General features: G+C 47.7%; 7 protein-coding genes across 7 annotated transcripts; all 7 read right to left on the minus strand.

Annotated features, from left to right (window-relative positions):
* Positions 1 to 104: 104 nt before the first annotated feature.
* RhiXN_02481 (Retrotransposable element Tf2 protein) lies at positions 105 to 3,640 on the minus strand (the record flags this gene model as incomplete). The annotated part of the gene is made up of 5 exons (XM_043322298.1): positions 105 to 845; positions 900 to 1,272; positions 1,329 to 2,018; positions 2,584 to 2,812; positions 2,839 to 3,640. The coding sequence occupies 5 exons, from the start codon at positions 3,638 to 3,640 to the stop codon at positions 105 to 107; spliced, it is 2,835 nt and encodes a 944-aa protein (XP_043177794.1).
* A 38-nt stretch (positions 3,641 to 3,678) lies between these two features.
* RhiXN_02482 (Retrotransposable element Tf2 protein) lies at positions 3,679 to 7,364 on the minus strand (the record flags this gene model as incomplete). Its single annotated transcript, XM_043322299.1, has 2 exons — positions 3,679 to 5,929; positions 6,013 to 7,364. 2 exons carry the CDS (start codon positions 7,362 to 7,364, stop codon positions 3,679 to 3,681), a joined length of 3,603 nt encoding a protein of 1,200 aa, XP_043177795.1.
* Positions 7,365 to 8,332: 968 nt separating this feature from the next.
* On the minus strand, positions 8,333 to 9,610 carry RhiXN_02483 (Retrotransposable element Tf2 protein; the record flags this gene model as incomplete). Its single annotated transcript, XM_043322300.1, has 1 exon — positions 8,333 to 9,610. The coding sequence occupies one exon, from the start codon at positions 9,608 to 9,610 to the stop codon at positions 8,333 to 8,335; it is 1,278 nt and encodes a 425-aa protein (XP_043177796.1).
* A 239-nt stretch (positions 9,611 to 9,849) lies between these two features.
* On the minus strand, positions 9,850 to 11,139 carry RhiXN_02484 (Retrotransposon gag protein; the record flags this gene model as incomplete). Its single annotated transcript, XM_043322301.1, has 1 exon — positions 9,850 to 11,139. The coding sequence occupies one exon, from the start codon at positions 11,137 to 11,139 to the stop codon at positions 9,850 to 9,852; it is 1,290 nt and encodes a 429-aa protein (XP_043177797.1).
* Positions 11,140 to 13,303: 2,164 nt separating this feature from the next.
* On the minus strand, positions 13,304 to 16,495 carry RhiXN_02485 (Retrotransposable element Tf2 protein; the record flags this gene model as incomplete). The annotated part of the gene is made up of 2 exons (XM_043322302.1): positions 13,304 to 13,964; positions 14,010 to 16,495. 2 exons carry the CDS (start codon positions 16,493 to 16,495, stop codon positions 13,304 to 13,306), a joined length of 3,147 nt encoding a protein of 1,048 aa, XP_043177798.1.
* Positions 16,496 to 16,734: 239 nt separating this feature from the next.
* RhiXN_02486 (Retrotransposon-derived protein PEG10) lies at positions 16,735 to 17,603 on the minus strand (the record flags this gene model as incomplete). The annotated part of the gene is made up of 2 exons (XM_043322303.1): positions 16,735 to 16,977; positions 17,130 to 17,603. 2 exons carry the CDS (start codon positions 17,601 to 17,603, stop codon positions 16,735 to 16,737), a joined length of 717 nt encoding a protein of 238 aa, XP_043177799.1.
* Positions 17,604 to 17,756: 153 nt separating this feature from the next.
* Positions 17,757 to 18,035, minus strand: RhiXN_02487 (uncharacterized protein; the record flags this gene model as incomplete). Its single annotated transcript, XM_043322304.1, has 2 exons — positions 17,757 to 17,935; positions 17,990 to 18,035. 2 exons carry the CDS (start codon positions 18,033 to 18,035, stop codon positions 17,757 to 17,759), a joined length of 225 nt encoding a protein of 74 aa, XP_043177800.1.
* Positions 18,036 to 22,320: the final 4,285 nt, after the last annotated feature.

Consider the following 22,320-nt stretch of genomic DNA (forward strand, 5'->3'; position numbering starts at 1 on the left):
AATTGTGTCTACAACACTGCCCCCCCTCTAAGGGCCTTGGCAGCGCCAAGGGCCTTCTTTTTCATTTCTTTTTTGTACTTTTCTAAAATTTTTTTTGGCGTTTTTTAGATTTTCTTGGGGTTCCCATGTGTTTTCTTGGGGCTGTATCCCTTCCATTTGACCCAGAAGAACCATTTCCCATTTTGCTCCTCTGCATTGGTGATTCCTTCTACCTTGTATTCTTCTTCTCCATCCACAGTGACAGGAGGAGGGCGGTTTTCAAAGGTGCACTTCTTGTCCCTTTTAACCTTGGACAGTAATCCTACGTAGAAGACATTGTGGATCCTCATTGATGGTGGGAGTTTCAAGCGGTATGCGCGGTTGGAGATTTTTTCCGTTATCTCAAAGGGCCCCAGGCGTTGCTCTGTAAGCTTAGGACTCAGGGTCTTCAGCTTTACATTCTTGGCGTCCAGCCAGGCCTCTTCTCCAATCTTGAAGTTAATTGGTTCTCCTGTTTCTCCAGCTGTCATGCGGATCTTTGATTGCCGGAGCGCTGCTTCTATTTCCCGCCATTGTGCTTCCATTTGTGCTGCCAATTTGTCTGCCTCTGGTACGTTGGTGGGAATGCTGCTAGGGGTGAGTGCTGGTTCCCATCTGTATAGTGCCTTGAAAGGTGATTTGCCTGTAGCGCTATGAACTGCATTGTTGTAGGCAAATTCTGCCATTGGTAACCACTTAACCCAATCCCTTTGGTTGATCCCTGAGTCAGCTTGTAGGTAGTGCTCAATTGTAGGGTTCACGTGTTCTGTTTGCCCATTGCTCTGCGGATGATACGCCAAGGAGAAGTGAGGGTCTATTCCTAGGCGCTGGTATAGTGCCTTCAGGAATTTGTTGTTGAAGACTCTTCCTCAGTCTGAGACCATTTTCTCAGGCATGCCATAGTGCTTCCACACGTGACATAAGAATAGATCCGCCAATTCCGGGGCCTTCACTTTTTTGGAACATTCCACCAGGATGACGTATTTGGTGAAACTGTCCACTATGACCAGGATAGAGTCACTACTACTGTCTTTGGGCAGGTCTACAATCATATCATAAGATATGTGTTGCCAGGGGCGTGTAGGTAGTTCAAGGGGTTGAGGAGGGATGGACGTGTACTTGGGCTTTCTAATTTGTTGGCAGGTTTTGCAGGAATCCACATGCCAGTATGTGTTGGCGCAGATGCCTGGCCAGTAGTAGTTCCTTGAGACCAGTTCTAGCATCCATTGCCTCCCTGGATGTCCGGCTAAGGGGCTATCATGGAAGATTTGCAATAGGTCTGTTTGTAATGTTCCAACGTTGGGGACCACAATTCTTCCTTGATAAATAGTAAACCTGCCTCCATTTTGTAGTCCTTGAATGCTTGTTTGATGGAAGGGGGTGCCTTTGACTTGTTTTGGAGGAATTGTAATATCTCCTCTAAGGATTTGTCTTGGTCTAGGCTGGCCTTGATTTGGCATTGGAGTTCTTTCTCAGGCGTGACCACGGCTATATTGGCAAAGATGGGTTTTGGTAACATGCATTGGGGTTCAGGAGGGATGTTGGTGTGATCCAACCGTTGTGACAAGGCATCTGGTTTGCTGGACTGTTTTCCCAGTCTGTACACAATCTGGAGGTTGTATCCAGCAAGCAGGAGGTGCCATTGTGCATGGCAGCGGTTGAAGGTCCAGGATTCTTTCCAATATTCTAAGTTACAGTGATTGGTAAACACGGTGATGGGGTGCAAGGTTCCTTCCAGGAAGATACGCCAATATTTGAATGACCGGATGATGGCTAGGAGTTCCTTATCATGGGTGTTGTAATTTTGCTTGGCACCTTTGAAAGATTCTGATAGGAAACCCAGGGGGTGTAGGCATCCATCATCCTGTTGTTGGCTTAGTATGGAACCTAAGGTGGCTCCCAATGCGTCTGTTTTGAGGAAATATGGTTTGGTAGGGTCTGCATGACAAAGTACCAGGGCGTTTGTGATGGCATCTTTCAGCCCTTGGAAGGCTTCTGTCCTAGACGTCTGTAAGGACGTCGAGGGCGCGGGCGCTTGTGGCCGTGTGGAAGTACAGTAAGTACCGCGTAAGGCGGCAAGGTCTACCCTACGACGTCTAACTACTAATCTACAATGACCAAGGCCGTATGGGCAATGGCAAACTACGTATATACAGTGGAGTTGACGCTTAAGGCGTTGTAATGCTACTTAGTGATCTGGCTGTAAGGCCTCGTACAGGTAAAGATGCGACAAGAGGTAATCAACCTGGGTGTTACCATGGTTGGTTGGCCTCTTTATATATTCTACAGGTGAACTATTTACAAATACATTATATGCAATACCTAATCAAATAAGAACCCCGCTCCGCAGTCGGCCTTACACATGCATACGTGTCACTGACGTGTCATAGTGATGTCATCAGGTGGAGGTGGCTACGTATGCTGAGATAAGCGCGGAAGGGGACGTGGCTCGGCGCTTAGCGTATGATATAAGCGCCGAGATCACGTGATTGAAAATATTGTCCGTTTGCCTTCGTTTAAATTCGAGAAAATGGGAATAAATTCCCTGGTATCGATTGTGTCTACGACACTGCCCCCCCTCTAAGGGCCTTGGCAGCGCCGAGGGCCTTCTTTTTCATGTCTTTTTCGTATTTTTCTAGAATTTTTTCGGCGTTTTTTAGGTTTTCTCGGGGCTCCCACGTGTTTTCTTCGGACCCATATCCCTTCCATTTGACTCGGAAGAACCATTTTCCGCCCCTTTCTTCGGCATCAGTGATTCCCTCAACCTCGTACTCTTCTTCCCCGTCCACGGTGACTGGTGGGGACGGTTTTCAAAGTTACGTTTCTTGTCCCTTTTGACCTTAGATAGGAGTCCCACATAGAAGACGTTGTGGATCCTCATAGTTGGGGGAAGTTCTAGACGATAAGCCCGGTCAGAGATCTTCTCGATAACCTTGAAGGGTCCCAGACGTTGTTCCGTTAGTTTGGGACTTAGTGTTTTAAGGTTAACATTCTTGGCATCTAACCAAGCTTCTTCTCCAATCTCAAATTCCGTTGGGCTTCCATCTTCTCCGGCTGTCATCCGTTGCTTGGACTGTCGGAGTGCTGATTCCACCTCCCTCCATTGTGCCTCCATTGTTTGGGCCAGGTCGTCTGCTTCCGGGACGTCCGTTGGTACGTTTGATGGGGTTAGGGTAGGTTCCCAGCCATACAGGGCCTTGAAAGGAGTTTTGCCCGTGCTGCTATGTACGGCGTTGTTGTATGCAAACTCCGCCATGGGCAGCCATTTTGTCCAGTCCCGTTGGTTGATGCCAGAGTATGCCCTTAGGAAGTGTTCAATGGACGGGTTGACTCGTTCAGTTTGACCATCGCTCTGGGGATGATACGCCGAGGAGAAGTGGGGATCGATTCCTAGACGTTTGTACAGTGCCTTCAGGAATCTGTTGTTGAACACCCTCCCTCTATCCGAGACCGTTTTTTCAGGCATGCCGTGTCGTTTCCATACGTGCTCCAAGAATAATTCCGCTAGTTCCGGGGCTTTTAGTTTCTTGGAGCATTTGACGAATATCCCGTACTTAGTGAAGCTATCGATGATGACCAGGATTGAGTCGTGGTTTCCGTCCTTTGGTAAGTCCACAATCATATTGTAGGAAACATGTTGCCAGGGTCTGGATGGTAATTCTAGAGGCTGAGGTGGAATAGGCGCGTATCTGGGCTTCCTGATCCGTTGACACGTTTCACAGGAGTCCACATGCCAATACGTGTCACTGCGGATACCCGGCCAGTAATAATTTCTTGACAACAATTCCAGAGTGCGTTGTCTTCCCGGGTGTCCTGCCAGGGGCTGTCATGGAAAATGCGGAGCAGATCTGTCCTTAGCGTTCCAACGTCGGGGACTACAATTCGTCCTTGATAGAAAAGTAAGCCGGCCTCCATCTTGTAATCCTTGAATGCGCGTTTGATGGAGGGCGGTGCCTTGGACTCGTTCTGTAAGAATTGGAGGATTTCTTCTAGTGACTTGTCCTGATCCAGGGACAACTCAATCTGTTGTTGTAAGTCCTTTTCTGGTGTGACTAAGGCGACGTTGGCGAATACAGGGCCTGGGAGCATTGTCTGGTTGGCGGGGGGGACATCGGCATGATCCGAGCGGCGTGAGAGAGCGTCTGGTTTCCCTGACTGTTTCCCTGGGCAATAGACTATCTGGAAATTGTAACCGGCAAGGAGAAGGTGCCATCGTGCGTGGCGGCGGTTGAAGGTTCTAGACTCCTTCCAGTACTCCAGGTTCCGATGATCAGTGAAAATCGTTATGGGGTGCAGGGTACCTTCCAAGAATATGCGCCAGTATTCAAATGATCGGATAATGGCCAGGAGTTCCTTATTGTGGGTGTCATAATTCTGTTCAGCACCCTTGAATGATTCTGACAGGAATCCCAGCGGATGTAGGCGTCCATCTTCTTGGCGTTGACTGAGTATGGATCCTAGGGCCGCACCAGATGCATCCGTTTTGAGGAAGTATGGTTTACTAGGGTCCGCGTGACAGAGTACAGGGGCGTTGGTAATGGCATCCTTTAGGCCTTGGAATGCTTCCTGTTCCTTTGTGTCCCATCTCCAAGGTGTATCTTTCTTGACTAGGTTGTGTAACGGCCTAGCCATGTGGCTGAAGTTGGCGACAAATCGGCGAAGGAAATTGGCAAACCCTAAGAACGACTGGACTTCCTTGACTTTAGTGGGTACCGGCCATTCCTGTACCGCCTGGATTTTGAGCTTATCCAGACTAAAACCCTTATCGGAGACGATGATCCCAAGATATTCCACAGAGGTGACGTGGAAGGTACATTTTGACGCCTTGCAAAATAGCTGGTTTTCCATTAGCCGCTTCAGGACCTCATGAACATGTTGCGTGTGTGATGCGTCATCCTTGGAGTAGATAAGGATGTCATTGAGGTAAATGATGACGCATACATCAAGCAAGTCTTTGAATAACTCGTTCATAAAATGTTGGAAGGCCGCGGGCGCGTTCGTCAGGCCAAAGGTCATGACCAGGGACTCGTAAAGACCGTACTTGGTGCGGAAGGCAGTTTTCCATTCGTCCCCTTCCTTAACACGGACGTTGTTGTAACCCCACCTTAGGTCTAGCTTAGTAAAGACCTTGGCGCCACGGAGCTGGGCCATGAGGTCATCTGGTCGGGGCAAGGGGTAGACATTTTTCTTGGTCCGATTATTCAAGCGGCGGTAGTCAACAACTAAACGGCGGGAGCCATCCTTCTTGGGTACAAACATTACGGGAGAGCTGATGGAGGATTTGCTGGGGCGGATCTTCCCAGCTTTCAACTCATCCCTGAGCCAGTCCTTGAGTGTGGCGGACTCGGCGTCTGTCATACTGTAAAGGGGGGAGTTGAGGGGGCCTTCTTCCGTGAGTTCTATTCCGATATCGTAATGCCGATGTGGAGGAAGCTTGTTGAATTCTTCTTCTCCAAATACCTTGGCGTATTGATGGTACTTGGAGGGTACTCCTTCAAGGGGGTTCTTATCTGCTTCTTCTTCCTCGGCAATGGCCACATGTTCTGGCGGAGTGTGTGGGAAGGAGAGGGTACGCGTGTTCCAATCTATTTCCGGGTTGTGGGCGTCTAACCATTTTAAACCTAGGATGGCCGCGTGACTGCCAGTGTTACAGATGAGGAAGGTTTCCGTCATCTTTTTGCCATCATAGGTGAAGGTAAGTACTGCTTTCTTCCAGATTTTTCCTGCCTGGGGGCTCAACCCATCGAGCATAGTAACGGTACGGGGTGAAGGAAGGTCAATGAGTGGAAGGCGGAGTGACTCCGCGGTACGGGGGTGTAAGAATGACGATGTGGCGCCTGAATCTATCAGGACTTCTATTGTTTCTGCTTTTTTCTCTGGCTGTATTGGAATTGTGAAGAGTGGGGTGATTCTATTCGTAGACGATATATTACAAATTTCCAAACATAAACCAGAGTCCTTGGGGTCCTTGCGCACGGCAGCAGGTACCCTCACTCTTTTCCCGATTGGTACTCAGAGTCCTTGCCAATTTTGGCGGCTTCCTTGGCCTTCCCCTTATCCTCCTTTGGGGTAGCCTTCCATCCGGTCCGACACTTGGCAAACTTGTGCCCTGGTTTGCCGCATTTGACACAGAGACCTTCTGCGCGGCGGCGGTTGCGTTCTTCCTCCGAGACGTAATTGGGATCGGAGGAAAGGGGACCGGTTCTGGTGGCCTGTTGGCCGGTACTCGCCCCCCGGTTGGGGGTGGTGGAGGTTTTACCAGACTTATTACCCTGATGCAGGTGGCTGGCGCGTTCCTCTTGGAGGGCGTTGTCAATGATGAGGGCAGCATCTTGCAGCTCCCTCAGGGTACGGGGTTGCCTCTCCCTCATGGCAATCTGTTTTCGGACCTCCCAGTGAAGTCCCCGTGCAAATTGGCCGCGTAGTGCGGCGTCGTTCCAATCGAGCTCCATTTGCAGCGTGCGGAATTTAGTAATATATTCGGCACAAGTGCCGGTCTGTGTTAGGGAAGTGATCTTCCGCTCCGCTGCACGGGTTGCATCAGGGTCGCCAAAGGCGGCCAGGAATTCGATTTTGAACTCATCCACGGTCTGGATGAGTGCGCGATGGGACCCCAATTGGTCCAAGTGGGGATGGGCCCAGGCCCCTGCTGCTTCTTCCATATTCATGAGAAGGAAGCTGAGGACCTCCAGGTCCGAGGGGAACTGCCTCTGGTTGAGGCGAACCCAGGCCAACATGCGGGTTAGCCATTGCTTGGCCTCCGAGCCTATCTTGCCTTTAAAGGCATCTGGGTGGTCCACCTTTACAGTGGAGGGGGCTGGAGGCTGCGCCGGGGCAATGACAGGCGCTGGTGGAGGTCCTTGGGGGGCTGGAGCCGGTCCAGAAGGGAAGGAAGAGGAGGGATAGGGGTTGAAGAGGGTGAGGGGGTCGCGCCTAGGGGCCCCTGTGGAGAAGATGGGGGCTGGGGCCCCGAGGGATGGTTGAGTCTTGCCAAAAGGCTCAACTTTGGGCGCGGCCCTGGGAGTTTCCTTGACTGCGGGGGGTTTTCGTTCTTCTGGGGTGTGGGGGCCCCGGGATTGCTGGAGTTGGGCAAGCCCATCCTTGACAGTATCGACCGCTTGTGAGATGTTCTCGACATTGGTCCGAACCTCTCGGCTAACTTTGGCTTGTTCCGAGAGGGTCCGCTCGATGCGGTCAACCTGGGATTGGAGTCCCCAGAGAAGGCGGATGACCCGCTCAAGAGATACTTCGCCGAGCTCAGGGGAGGCTGGCGGAAGGAAGGGTCCCAGCTCTCCCTGATCGATAGGGGAGCGGGCTCGAGAGGGTGGCCGGGAGCGGGTTGCCATAGGATGAGTGGGGTAGGACCGGCCAGCGTGGGTAGATGCCCGGGAAGAAGAACGAGGGGGAGTGCAGGAGGTAATGGTGGAAGGTGTGGGGTACTAGTGTGCCTATATCAGGACTTATGAGCGCTTTATTGTATGTGTACGCTAAACCCTTGCCTCAACCGGCCTAGCGTTGGACAGTTCTTACCCTGATCAACTGCCGTGGACGGGCGTGATACGGGGCAGTGCTTCTGCAAGCGGGTGGATTGGCTGTCTAGGGTCGCTAACGAATGGTGCGGCAACCGGTGGTATGCGGACGATTAGAACCCGTTAGCCTTATAGCAATTCGGTACTAGGTGGGGACGACGCTGGTTTGATTATTGACAGCAAAAGGCAATCCCGATCACCTGATTTCCCTCGTGCTAGTACTAGGGGTCTTCTCGTTGTTGGACTGAGTGGGTGTGCTGGTGGGCACGGTTTGCAACCAACTTAAGGTCGATTACCTAGTGTCCTAGACGTCTGTAAGGACGTCGAGGGCGCGGGCGCTTGTGGCCGTGTGGAAGTACAGTAAGTACCGCGTAAGGCGGCGAGGTCTACCCTACGACGTCTAACTACTAATCTACAATGACCAAGGCCGTATGGGCAATGGCAAACTACGTATATACAGTGGAGTCGACGCTTAAGGCGTTGTAATGCTACTTAGTGATCTGGCTGTAAGGCCTCGTACAGGTAAAGATGCGACAAGAGGTAATTGACCTGGGTGTTACCATGGTTGGTTGGCCTCTTTATATATTCTACAGGTGAACTATTTACAAATACATTATATGCAATACCTAATCAAATAAGAACCCCGCTCCGCAGTCGGCCTTACACATGCATACGTGTCACTGACGTGTCATAGTGATGTCATCAGGTGGAGGTGGCTACGTATGCTGAGATAAGCGCGGAAGGGGACGTGGCTCGGCGCTTAGCGTATGATATAAGCGCCGAGATCACGTGATTGAAAATATTGTCCGTTTGCCTTCGTTTAAATTCGAGAAAATGGGAATAAATTCCCTGGTATCGATTGTGTCTACGACAGCTTCTTGTTCCTTTGTACCCCATTTCCACAGCGTATCCTTTTTAACCAGATTATGCAAGGGACGTGCCATGTGGCTGAAATTGGCAACAAATTGTTGCAGGAAATTAGCAAAACCTAGGAAGGACTGAACTTCTTTGACCCTAGTTGGTGTTGGCCATTCCTGGACCGCCTGGATTTTGAGCTTATCCAGACTGAATCCCTTATTTGAGACAACAATTCCCAGGTATTCTACCAACATAACGTGGAAGGTGCATTTTGATGCCTTGCAGAACAATTGGTTATCCAATAGGCACTTTAGAACTTCATGGATGTGTTGGGTGTGGGTTGCATCATCTTCTGAGTAGATTAAGATGTCATCAAGGTATATGATGATGCATACATCCAAAAGGTCTTTGAACAGTTTGTTCATGAAGTGCTGAAAGGCAGCAGGGGCATTGGTCAGGCCAAATGTCATTACCAGGGACTCATATAAGCCATACTTGGTGCGGAATGCAGTCTTCCATTTGCCACCTTCTTTGACTTGGACATTGTTGTAACCCCATTGTAGATCCAGTTTGGTAAAGACCTTGGCACCACAGAGCTGGGCCATGAGGTTGTCTGGGCAAGGTAATGGGTAGACATTTTTCTTAGTCCAGTTGTTCAGGCAACAATAGTCAACTACCAAGCAATGGGAACCATCCTTTTTAGGAACAAACATGACAGGGGAACTAATTGATGATTTACTGGGGCGGATTTTCCCAGCCTTGAGTTCATCCCTTAGCCAATCCCTGAGTGTAGCGGATTTGGCGTTGGTCATGCTGTAGAGAGGGGAATTCAGGGGGCCCTCTTCTGTAAGTTCTATCCCAATGTTGTAATGCTGGTGAGGAGGGAGTTTATTAAATTCCTCTTCCCCAAATACCTTGGCGTATTGGTGGTATTTGAGGGGGACTCCTTCAAGGGGGTCTTGGTTGGCCTCCTCCTCCTTGGCAATGGCAATATGTTCTGGCAGAGTGTGGGGAAAGGAAAGGGTTTGGGAGTTCCAGTTGATTTCAGGGTTATGTTGTTCCAGCCATTTGATTCCTAAGATAGCAGCGTGTGTTCTGGTATTACATACCAGGAAGGTTTCTGTCATTTGCTTGCCATCAAATAGGAAGGTCATATTGGCTTTCTTCCAAATTTTGCCAGCCTGGGGGCTTGACCCATTGAGCATAGTAACAGTACGGGGTTGTGGAAGATCAATGAGTGGTAGGCGTAAAGCCTTGGCAGTGCAGGGATGAAGGAATGAGGATGTGGCGCCTGAATCTATCAGGACTTCTATTTTTTCCGCTTGTTTTTCTGGTTTGATTGGAATTGTAAATAAAGGTGTATTTTTATTGGACTGTGATATATTACAAAATTCCAAGACAAAGCCAGAGTCCTTGGGGTCCTTGCGCGCAGCAGCAGGTACCCTTACTCTTTTCCCAATTGGTACTTGGAGTCTTTGCCAATTTTGGCGGTTTCCTTTGCCTTCCCTTTATCCGCAATAGGGGTGGCCTTCCAACCCGTGTGGCATTCCGCAAATTTATGACCCATTTTGCCCCACTTAATGCAGGCACCAGCAGCGCAGCAGTGGTTTCTCTCCTCTTCTGACACAAAGTTAGGGTTGTTGGAGAGTTTCTTCAAACTGGTAGTTGGCTGGCTGGTACTTGTCCCCCTTGCAGGGTTGGCTTGTCTGCTAGGCTTATTATCCCTTGGCGGGTGGCTAGCACACTCCTTGTGGAGGGTGTTATTGATGACAAGTGCTGCATTCTGCAGCTCAAGAAGGGTTTGGGGGTGGTGTTTGCGGGTAGCAATTTGGCGGCTGACTTCCCAATGAAGGCCGCAGGCAAACTGGCCTCTGAGGGCAGCGTTGTTCCAGTCCAGTTCCATGGCTATGGTCCTGAACTTTGTGATGTAGTCTGCGCATGTGCCAGACTGGGTAAGGGTGGTAATCTTCCGCTCAGCAGCCCTTGTGGTGTCAGGGTTGCCAAAAGCTGCCAGGAACTCTAATTTGAACCCCTCAACTGTTTGGATGATGGCTTGGTGTGACCCAAGCTGGTCAAGGTGTGGGTGGGCCCATGCTCCTGCAGAATCCTTCATATTCATTAGAAGGAACAATAGGACCTCTTGGTCTGTGGGGAACATGCGCAAGTTCAACTGGGTCCATGCCAACATCCTTGTGAGCCATTGCTTGGCTTCACTCCCAATCTTGCCTGTATAGGCATCTGGGTGGTCTACTTTGACTGGGGTGGGATAGGTGGCAACTGGAGCTGGTGGAGTAGGGACAGGTGCTCCAATTGGGGATTGGAGATGCGGAGATGGAGGGGGAGATGGTGCTGGCGGGAGGGCAATTCTTCTTGGGGTTGGCTGGGCAAGGCCTGGGGGAGCCTGGGTTTGTTCTGACCAGAATGGGGCCCCACTAGCTGTTCCAGTAGGTTTGGCTTTTGGTAGGGGGCATGGCGTTTCTTCCACAGCCTTTGGTTGGGGGCCTTCTGGTGTCCGGGGTCCTTGGAGGCTTTGAAGCCCATCCTTGACAACATTGACAGTTTGGGATATATTTTTGACATTTGTCTGGGTTTCAATCCCTGCTTCCTTGATTTTGGCAATTTCTTGCTTGAGGCGTTTGACTTGGCCAAGAAGGCCAAGGAGGAGTTGCGTGATGCGTTCAAGGGATACCTTGCCATATTTGACAGAGGTGGTTGGCGGAAACTGGGGTTCCATGTGGCCTTGATCAAAAGGGGACTGGGCTCAAGAGGTTGCCCTGGAACGGGTTGCCATGGGATGTTGTGGGTAGGAGTGGCCAGCATGAGATGAGGCCCACAAAGAAGAGCGCGTAGGGGTGCAAGAGAGAATGGTGGAATGGGGGGGGGGTGACGGGCTATAGAGCCAGTAGTGCCTATATCAGGACTTATGAGCGCTTTATTGCGTGGTACGCTAAGAACCTGCGTCAAACAACCTAGCGTTGAACAGTAAGTGTAGCTAATCACTGCCGTGGGCAGGCGTGATGTAGTACCTTGTCTCTGCAAGCAGGCATATCTGCTGTCTGGTTCCACTGGCAAAAGGTGCAGCAACCGTGTGGTATGCAGGCAATAGAGTTAGCCTGCCTTATAGCAATTTGCTACTACGTGGGACCAACAGCTTTTTGATTATTCTAGCTGAAAGGGGAGTCCAATCATGTGATTTTGCTTGTGCTAGTACAGGTAACTTTCTTGGGGGTTGGGGCTTAGTGGTGGTGGATGCAGAACAGTTTGCAACCAACGTAAGGTTGATTACCTAGTGTCCTAGACGTCCTTAAGGGGCGTCAAGGCAGCGGGCGCTTGTGGCTGTATAGAACTAAGTAAGGACTGCTTAAGGCAGTGAAAGTGCTACCTACAACAACAAGCTGCCTAACTACAATGACCACGTGCTGTAAGGCAGTGGTGAGCTACGTATGTACAGTAAGATTGGTGCCTAAGGCGTTGGACTAAGTATTTACTGGGCAGTAAGGCCCTTGTACAATGAGATGAAGCAACAAGAGGTAATTGACCTGGGTGTTACCATGGTTGGTGGGCCTCCTTATATATTCTGGGTATCAACTATTTACAAATACAGTATATCAAATGTGTGATCAAATAAGAACCCCGCTCTGCAGTTGGCCTTACTCATACATACGTGTCACTGACGTGTCATGATGACATTGTAGGTGGAGGTGGCTATGTGTGATGAGTAAGCATGGGTGGAAACATGGCTTGGCGCTTAGCGTATGTTATAAGCGCCAAAGTCACGTGATTAGAAATGTTGTCTGTTTGTCTTTGTTTAAATTTGAGAAAATTGGAATAAATTCCATGGTATCAATTGTGTCTACAACAGCTACACTACTGTACTACTGGTTGCTTAAGGCAACATCTAACTGACTGCTGGTGATGCAAAGGGGCCAAAGGCCTGGAGGTGTGATAGGTTAAGTAAAGGGGTAAGTGCAATACTACTGATGGCCAAGCTACTTAGCTGGCTTCTGATAACCTGTCCTGTGTTTAAGAGACAAGCTAAAATTGACTTGGGTGTTCCAAGTGATTTTCCTACTGTATATATAGATAAACAAACACTATGCACATGGTCTGTGCTTGTGAGAAAAGAAGAGTCTGTGTGATAAAGGAAGTGTGCTGCAGGCTGCGCAGAAGCATGGATTTCCCCTAAGCGCCCTTGGCATGGCATCTTGGTGCAGCATCTTGGCATAATAAGCACCAAGATCACATGATTGAAAAACATAAGATAATAAGTCTGTGAAAAATACTAGAAATATCAGATAAATCATGCAAATCCAATGGCATATGTTAAGAGGGTGTAACACATATGATAGTGTCCTAGACATCCATAAGGGGTGTCAAGGCAGCAGGCACTTGTGGCCATATGTACTGAGTAAGAACTGCGCAAGGCAGTGAAGATGCTACCTACAACAACAAACTACCTAACTACAATGACCCCATGCTGTAAGGCAGCGGCAAGCTACATATGTACAGTGAGAGCAATGCTTAAGGTGTGTAACTAAGTATTTACTGGGCTAAGGCCCTTGTACAATGTTGTGATGCAACAGGAGGTAATTGACCTGGGTGTTACCATGGTTGGTTGGCCTCCTTATATATTCTACAAGCAAGCTATTTGTAATTACATTATATCCAATACCTAATCCAATAAGAACCCTGCTCTGCAGTCAGCCTTACTCATGTATATGTGTCATGATGATGTCACAGGTGGAGGTGGCTATGTATGCTGATTCAGCATGGATGGGGATGTGGCTTGGCGCTTAATGTATGATATAAGCGCCAATGTCACGTGATTGAAAATGTTGTCCATTTAACTTTGTTTAAATTCAAGAAATTAGGGATAAATTCCCTTGGTATAAGTGTGTCTACAACACTGCCCCCCCTCTAAGGGCCTTGGCAGTGCCAAGGGCCTTCTTTCTCATTTCTTCTTTGTATTTCTTCAAAATTTCTCCTGCATTTTTGAGGTTCTCCCAGGATTCCCATGTGTTTTCCTTGCTTCTGTATCCTTTCCATTTGACCCTAAAGAACCATTTGCTGTTCCTTTCCTCCATATCTGTTATACCTTCAACCTTGTATTCCTTTTCCCTGTCCACAGTGACTGGTGGGGGGTGGTTTTCAAAGGTGCATTTGTCATCCCTTTTGACTTTTGACAGTAGCCCTACGTAGAATATGTTGTGGATACGCATGGTTGGTGGTAGCTCAAGTTGGTAGGCGCAGTCAGAGATCTTCTTGGTAACTTTGAATGGTCCCAGGCGTTGTTCTGTCAGCTTGGGGCTCAATGTTTTGAGATTGACATTTTTGGCATTGAGCCAAACTTCTTCTCCAATCTGGAATTCCAATGGGCTCCCTTCTTCTCCAGCAGTCATTTGTGATTTAGATTGCCAAAGAGCCAATTCCACTTCCTTCCACTGTGTCTCCATTGTCTGGGCAAGGTTGTTGGCTTCTGGTACATCCATGGGTACATTGGATGGTGTTAGGGTAGGCTCCCAACCGTATAGGGCTTTGAACAGTGTCTTCCCTGTGCTACTATGGGCAGCATTGTTATATGCAAATTTGGCCATTGGTAACTACTTTGTCCAGTCCCGCTGGTTAACCCCTGAGTAGGCCCTTAGAAAGTGTTCAATAGAGGAGTTGACCTGTTCCATTTGTCCGTTGCTCTGTGGGTGGTATGCCAAGGAGAAGTGCAGATCAATACCCAATTGTTTGTACAGGGCCTGCAGGAATTTATTATTGAAGACCCTTCCTCTATCAGATCCAGTCTTCTTTGGCATACCGTGGCATTTCCATATGTGTTCCAGGAACAGTTCCGCTAGCTTGGGGGCTTTTAACTTCTTTGAACATTTGACAAAGATGCTGTACTTAGTAAAGCTGTCAATAATGACTAGGATGGAGTTGTGGTCCCCATCCTTGGGGAGATCTACTATCATGTTGTATGACACATGTTGCCAGGGTCTGGTAGGGAGTTCAAGTGGCTGTGGGGGAACAGAGGCATACTTGGGTTTCTGGATGTGCTGGCAGGTTTTGCAAGAGTCAACGTGCCAGTAGGTGTCAGCATGGATACCAGGCCAGTAGTAGTTATGTGTGACCAGTTCAAGGGTCCTTTGTCTGCCAGGGTGTCCAGCCAGGGGGCTAGCGTGGAAGATCCAGAGGATGTCCATCCTCAGTGTACCAACATCAGGAACTACAATGCGTCCTTGGTAGAAGAGCAGGCCTGCTTCCATTTTGTAGTCTTTGAATGCATGTTTAATCAATGGTGGGGCCTTAGACTTGTTCTGTAGAAACTGAAGGATTTCTTCCAGAGATTTGTCCTGGTCTAAGGATGATTTGATCTGGCGTTGTAGTTCCTTTTCAGGAAGTACTAAGGCAACATTAGCAAAGACAGGTTCAGGGAGCATGGTTTGGTCAGCTGGTGGAATGTTGGCGTGATCTGAACAGCGTGAGAGAGTGTCTGGTTTTCCTGACTGTTTCCTGGGTCTGTACACAATTTGGAAGTTGTATCCAGCTAGAAGGAGGTGCCAGCGCGCGTGACAGCGGTTAAATGTCTGGGATTCTTTCCAATACTCAAGGTTCCAGTGGTCTGTGAACACTGTGATGGGGTGTGCTGTTCCTTCCAGGAAAATGCACCAATACTCAAAGGACCTGATAATAGCTAGGAGCTCTTTGTCATGAGTGTTGTAATTCTGCTTGGCACCTTTGAACAATTCTGACAAAAGTCCTAAGGGGTGTAGGCATCTGTCCTCTTGGCGTTGGCTTAGTATAGAACCCATGGCAGTGCTGGACGCATCTGTCTCCAGGAAGTATGGCTTGGTGGGGTTGGCATGGCAGAGTACAGGGGTGTTGGTGATTGCATCCTTGAGGCCTTGGAATGCTTCTTGTTCTTTGGTTTCCCATTTCCATGGTGTATCCTTCTTGACTAGGTTATGTAGCAGCCTAGCAATGTGGCTGAAATTGGCAACAAAGCAACAAAGGAAATTTGCAAATCCAAGGAAGGACTGGACTTCTTTAACCTTGGTGGGCGTTGGCCACTCCTGGACTGCCTGAACCTTGAGCTTATCCAGGCTAAACCCTTCATCCAACACAATGATTCCCAGGTATTCTACTGAAGTAACATGGAAAGTGCATTTTGATGCCTTGCAGAACAATTGGTTTTCCATTAGGCAACGGAGTACCTTGTGAACGTACTTGGCATGGGAGGTGTTATTCTTGGAATAGATCAGGATGTCATCTAGATAAATGATGATGCATACATCTAGTAAGTCCTTGAACAGCTTGTTCATGAAGTGCTGGAAGGCGGCAGGAGCGTTGGTAAGGCCAAAGGTCATGACCAGGGACTTGTACAGCCCATATTTGGTTTGAAAAGCAGTTTTCCATTTGTCACCTTCCTTAACTTGGACATTGTTGTAACCCCATTGTAGATCTAACTTAGTAAAGACCTTGGCGCCACAGAGCTGGGCCATAAGGTCATCTGGATGGGGCAGCAGGTAAACATTCTTTTTTGTCTGGTTGTTGAGGCAACGGTAGTCAACAACCAATTGGCAGGAGCCATCCTTTTTTGGTACAAACATTACAGGGGAGCTGATAGAAGATTTGCTAGGGCGTATTTTTCCTGCCTTGAGTTTGTCCCTGAGCCAATCCTTAAGTGTGACGGATTCTGCATCAGTCATGCTGTATAGGGGCAAGTTGAGTGGGCCTTCTTCTGTAAGTTCAATTCCAATATCATAATGCCAATGAGGGGGAAGTTTGTTGAATTCCTCCTCCCCAAACACTTTTGCATATTGATGATATTTGGAGGGGACTCCTTTGAGGGGGTTCTTGTCAGCTTCCTCTTCCTTGGCAATGACCACATGCTCTGGTGGTGTATGGGGGAAGGTAAGGGTACGTTGGTTCCAATCAATCTCTGGGTTATGAGCATCCAACCATTTCAATCCCAAGATAGCAGCATGAGACCCTGTACTGCATATAAGGAAAGTCTCAGTCATTTGTTTGCCATCAAGGGAGAAGGTTAGGATTGCCTTCTTCCAGATTTTGCCAGCCTGGGGGCTTGACCCATCAAGCATAGTAACAGTTCAGGGTGAAGGGAGATCTATTAAGGGTAGGCAGAGTAATTCCGCTGTGCAAGGGTGGAGGAATGATGATGTGGCGCCTGAGTTTATCAGGACTTCTAGAGTATCCACTTGTTTCTCTGGTTTGATTGGAATTGTGAAGAGTGGTTTATTTTTATGAGACTGCAATATATTACAAATTTCCAAAACACAACCAGAGTCCTCAGGGTCCTTGCACGCAGCAGCAGGTACCCTTAGTCTTTTCCCAAATCAAGTCCAGACTCTTTGCCAATTTTGGCAGTTTCCTTGGGCTTCCCCTTGTCCTCCCTAGGGGTTGCCTTCCATCCTGTACAGCATTCCGCAAACTTGTGTCCCATTTTGCTGCATTTGATACAGGCACCTTTGGTGCGGTGGCGGTTTTGCTCTTCCTCTGAGACAAAGTTGGGGTCATTGGAGAGTTTTTGTTGGTCAAGGCCTGCTGGCTGGTACTTGCCCCCCTATTGGGGGTAGATGAATTGCCAGACTTAATACCCTTAGGCAGGTGGCTGGCACATTATTCCCAGAGGGCGTTATTGATGACCAATGCTGTGTTCTGCAGCTCAAGGAGCATGGTGGGGCAATGTTTGCAGGTTGCAATTTGTCTACTGACTTCCCAATGGAGGCCTTGTGCAAATTGGCTGTGGAGGGCTGCATTGTTCCAATCCAATTCCATTGCTAGGGTGCAGAACTTTGTGATATAATTGGCACAAGTGCCAGATTGAGTGAGCAATGTGATTTTTTGCTCTGCTGCCCTGGTGGCGTCTGGGTCCCCAAAAGCCAACAGGAATTCCCTTTTGAAATCATCCATGGTCTGGATGATTGCGCAATGGGACCCAAGTAAATCTAAATGTGGGTGGGCCCATGCGCCAGTGGCATTGTCCATATTCATTAGCAGGAAGGAAAGGACTTCCACCTGAGTGGGGAACATCCTTTGATTGAGCCAAATCCATGCAAGCATGCAGGTCAGCCACTGCTTTGCCTCACTTCCAATCTTTCCTTTATAGGGGTCTGGGTGATCTACTTTGACAGCCACAAATTGAGGGGCGGCGGCTGTAACTGGAGCTGGAGGGGGAGGTGTAGGCATTCAGATAGAGTGAGCTGAGTAGAGGGGGGACATTGGGGGGCAAACTGGTTTGATTGGGGTGGGCTGGTAGAGCCCAGGGATGGATCTAGTAGGGCCTCTAAAGGCCAGGTGGATGGGTACAGCCTCTTGTGTAGGCTTGGTTTTGGGTAAGGGTCAAGGTGTTTCCTTGACTGCAGGGGGTTTCCAGTCCTCTGGGGTACTTGGTTGGGGAGCTTGGGAAACCCTAGCCTCAAGGCCATCAATGGTTTGAGAGATCCCTTCCACAATGGAGCGGGTCTCTTTGATGGCTTCAGCTTGTTTGCCAAATTTTTGTTCAAGGTGGTCCAGTTGTCCTTGGACCCCCCAGAGGAGGCAGATAACTTGTTTGAGGGTTGCTTCTCCAATACCATACTTGTTGTGGACAGCAGGGGCTGCCAGTAATTTGGGTTCCATGTCTCCCGGATGGACTTGGGTTTGGCTTCAAGAGGGAGGCCAGGAGCGGGTAGCCATGGAATGTATTGGGTAGAACCTGCCAGCGTGGGAAGAGGCCCTAGAGGACAAGCAGGTGGGAGTGCAAGAGGTGATGATGGACAAGTAGGAGTGATGGGGGCTACAACAGCCAGGTAGTGCCTATATCAGGACTTATGAGTGCTTTATTGTGCTATTGCTAAGAGCTTGTGTCAACCGCCTAGCATTGGACAGTCTCTACTACCAATCAACAGCTGTGTTTGGGCGTGATGTGGAGCAAGGTTTCTGCAAGTGGGTGGATCTTGTCATGACCTTCACAGGCATGACATAATTTTCTACTATTTTTTACATTTTTTCCGAGACAGTTTCCTTTTTTAGTATATTTATGACTCATCAAGATCACGTGACATATTTGATATATGATGTGAAATTGTAAATGACTCACTATTTAGTACTGTTGTTTTTGATGTGGCTTGTCTCATGTATTTAAACCAGGTCAAGTTGTTGCTAAACAGCAAGACTTGACCTCTTTGTCAATTCATCCTAAGCTTACTCCTATCCCTTGCCCAGGCCCCTAGTTGGCCATCAGTGCACCTTACTAAGAAATCCATAACCCAGGCCTAGTTGCCCTCTACCCTACTTCATACCCCTTGGCCCTCAGTTGGCCCTCCACCCTGCTTCATAGTCCATTGGTGATAGGGCCACAGACTTTAAACCTACTTGTATCATAGGTCCAAGCTTAGTTGTGACAGATCTGCTGACAAAGGGTGTGGCAACCAGGGGTATGCAGACAATTAGAACCTGTCTGCCTTATAGCAATTTGGTACTACCTGGGGCCAATGCTAGTTTGATTATTGATAGCAAAAGGCAAGCCCAATCAGGTGATTTCCCTTGTGCTAGTACAGGGGGCCTTCTTGTTTGTTGGGACTGAGTGTGGTGTGCTTGGTGGGCACAGTTTGCAACTGACTTAAGGTCAATTACCTAGTGTCCTAGACATCTGTAAGGGGTGTCAAGGCAGCAGGTGCTTGTGGCTGTATGTACTGAGCAAGAACCGCATAAGGCAGTGAAGATGCTACCTACAACAACAAACTACCTAACTACAATGACCCCATGCTGTAAGGCAGCGGCAAGCTACATATGTACAGTGAGAGCAATGCTTAAGGTGTGTAACTAAGTATTTACTGGGCTAAGGCCCTTGTACAATGTTGTGATGCAACAGGAGGTAATTGACCTGGGTGTTACCATGGTTGGTTGGCCTCCTTATATATTCTACAAGCAAGCTATTTGTAATTACATTATATCCAATACCTAATCCAATAAGAACCCTGCTCTGCAGTCAGCCTTACTCATGTATATGTGTCATGATGATGTCACAGGTGGAGGTGGCTATGTATGCTGATTCAGCATGGATGGGGATGTGGCTTGGCGCTTAATGTATGATATAAGCGCCAATGTCACGTGATTGAAAATGTTGTCCATTTAACTTTGTTTAAATTCAAGAAATTAGGGATAAATTCCCTTGGTATAAGTGTGTCTACAACAGATAGGTGTACCATATAGATATATTGTAATCTGCACTAGAACCTCCAAGCAAGTTTTTCTATGCTTCATCAACAGCGCAGCCTAAGTGATAGATAGAGCTCCTTTGATGACACTAACTCCATGTGTCTGTTGTTAGTAGTGCAAGAAACCTGTAGAACAAATGTATTAAACCAGAGGCACATTCTTGATTTCTACATTACAAATGTAAAGGGAGAATAACATGGACCTTAATGTAGACCCAATTCATCCCCCCCTGTTGTATGCCAACTGTAAGGTTGGGTATGTCATGACCTTCATTGGCATGACATGATTTTTTACTATTTTCTACCTTTTTTTGAGATAGTTTCCTTTTTTGGTGTATATCTATGACTCATCAAGATCATGTGACATATTTGATATATGATGTGAGATTGTTTCTGACTCATTATTTAGTACTGTTGTTTTTGATGTGGCTCACTTCATGTATATAAACCAGGTCAAGTTGCTGCTAGAACAGCAAGACTTGACCTCTTTGTCAATTCATCCTCAACTCTCACCTACTCTTTGCCCAAGCCCTTAGTTGGCTATAATGCACCTTACTAAACATCATAACCCAGGCCATTGTTGCCCTCTACCCCTGAAACCATAACCCTTGGGCCTTTGTTGCCCCTCTCCTTCTCATAGTCCATTGGTGATAGGGCCACGGACTTTAAGCCCTGCTTGCATCATAGGTCCAAGCTGAGTTGTGACAGGGTACACACTAATAGGTGGGTGCTTGAGGCCATACTACTACAGGACAAGGCTGACTAAACTACTAGGCTATCTACTGAGGGGACTGCATAAGGTGGTGTGGAGGTGAGTGTGGGTGATGATAATAGGCCTAAGGCCAGTGGTGAGCTAACTACTGATGAGTGAAGGGCTGTATGGCCCAAGTGACTACTGGAGTAAGAGGACTTAAGGTCCTAACTACTGACTTAGCTTCTGAAACCTGTCTGATGGTAGACAAGGTAAAATCAACTTGGTGTTCCCAAGCAATTTTCCTGTGGTATATATACACAAGGGAAAGTTATTGACAAATTGTCCTAGATGCCTGTAAGGATGTCAAGGAGGGGGGTGCTTGCAGCTGGATGAATCTAAGTGAAAACTGCTTAAGGCAGTGAGCAAGCTACCTACAACAACAACCAACTATACTACAATGACAAGACCACTTAAGGCGGTGACAAGCTATTTAAGTACAACAAGGAAGCCGCTTAAGGCAGTGACTAAGTATCTAAGTAGCCAAGTGGTTACTGGCCCTAGTGGCCTTGTACAATGGGTGATGCAACAAGAGGTAATCAACCTGGGTGTTACCATGGTTGGTTGGCTTCCTTATATATTACAGAGGTAGTCTATTTACAAATACATCATATCCAATACTGTCTCAAATAAGAACCCTGCTCCACAGTTGGCCTTACTCATGCATACATGTCACTGACATGTCATGATGATGTCATGGGTGGAGGTGGCAACATGTGCTGAGTAAGCGCAGATGGGGACGTAGCTTGGCGCTTAGCGTATAATATAAGCACCAATGTCATGTGATTGAAAATGTCCTTTGTTTGACTTTGTTTAAATTTGAGAAAATTAGAATAAATGGCCTTGGTATAGTGTGTCTACAACAGTTTGTAAAAAATTGTAAAAATATTAGAAAATTTAGGGGATTCCAGTGGTATGATTTCTGAGAGTGTAACAGGTGTCAATATCTTCATTGAAGACAAATATGGTATTATGATGGCTTTATGACAGGTCTGGCTGACATGTTAAGCCTTGCAGATAACTCTGAAGGGTGGCCCACAATTGTGCAGAAAGGTGTTTAGCAGCCAAATGCTTACATAAGATAGAAAAGCAAAGATTAACTTGCAAATGGGCTCAGTGAGACAAAGAAGGATGTGACTGTGAAGGAAATGGCACTGTAACACCCCTTTAAGTAGACACCATGGAGGCCATACTTTCTGGTATTCAATTAACTGTTGGTGTTTGTTCTAAGAGAAAGAATAAGAAGTGTAAAACAATCAGCCTTCTCCAAAAATGGATTCATGCTGGGATTAGTTGAAAATTCTCTTGGTTGGACAAATATGCGCACAATAAAGGATGATCTATTGACATGCAATTTAAAAAGTAAGCATTTTCATCAAATCTTGCACACACCAGTAATCCTTGCTAACTTCTGTGAGGGCCCATTTCACTATAAGCAATTCCTTTCCAGCAATGGTCAGTTATATAGCTTTGCCTGGGCAGGATTATCTGCTAAGCGCAGTCTTTCAAATGAATCTTGACCCTTGGTCCACTTGCTCATTACTGGACTCATCTTCAGGAATATACTACAAGTCCACGAAATCAAATGACACGCATAGAACCTAGCCCGAGACGATATCAACACAATGCGGATGACCCATCTCCGCATGTGAATAAGTTTTCACGATCAATTACTCATCCATGGTTGTAGTGAACCCAATGCTGCTACTTGGATAGCCCATAAGTACACCTGGAAATGATAAAACGTGATTGAGATCGCATGAAGTCAAATAAAGTGACAGAGTTGGATTCCGACTCAGATAAACTACAAGCAAAGTTATAAATCTAAACAATTCAACGAGGTACGTTGAAATCGTATCCTGAATTCATATCCTTCGTAGCATAATTGGCCCATGTACAAGACCCCGAGGCCCGTCTATATACCAAAAACCCGTAACGGCCAAAGACGACCCCT

This window comes from Rhizoctonia solani, chromosome 3 (genome assembly GCF_016906535.1).
Source record: "Rhizoctonia solani chromosome 3, complete sequence".
NCBI lineage: Eukaryota > Fungi > Basidiomycota > Agaricomycetes > Cantharellales > Ceratobasidiaceae > Rhizoctonia > Rhizoctonia solani.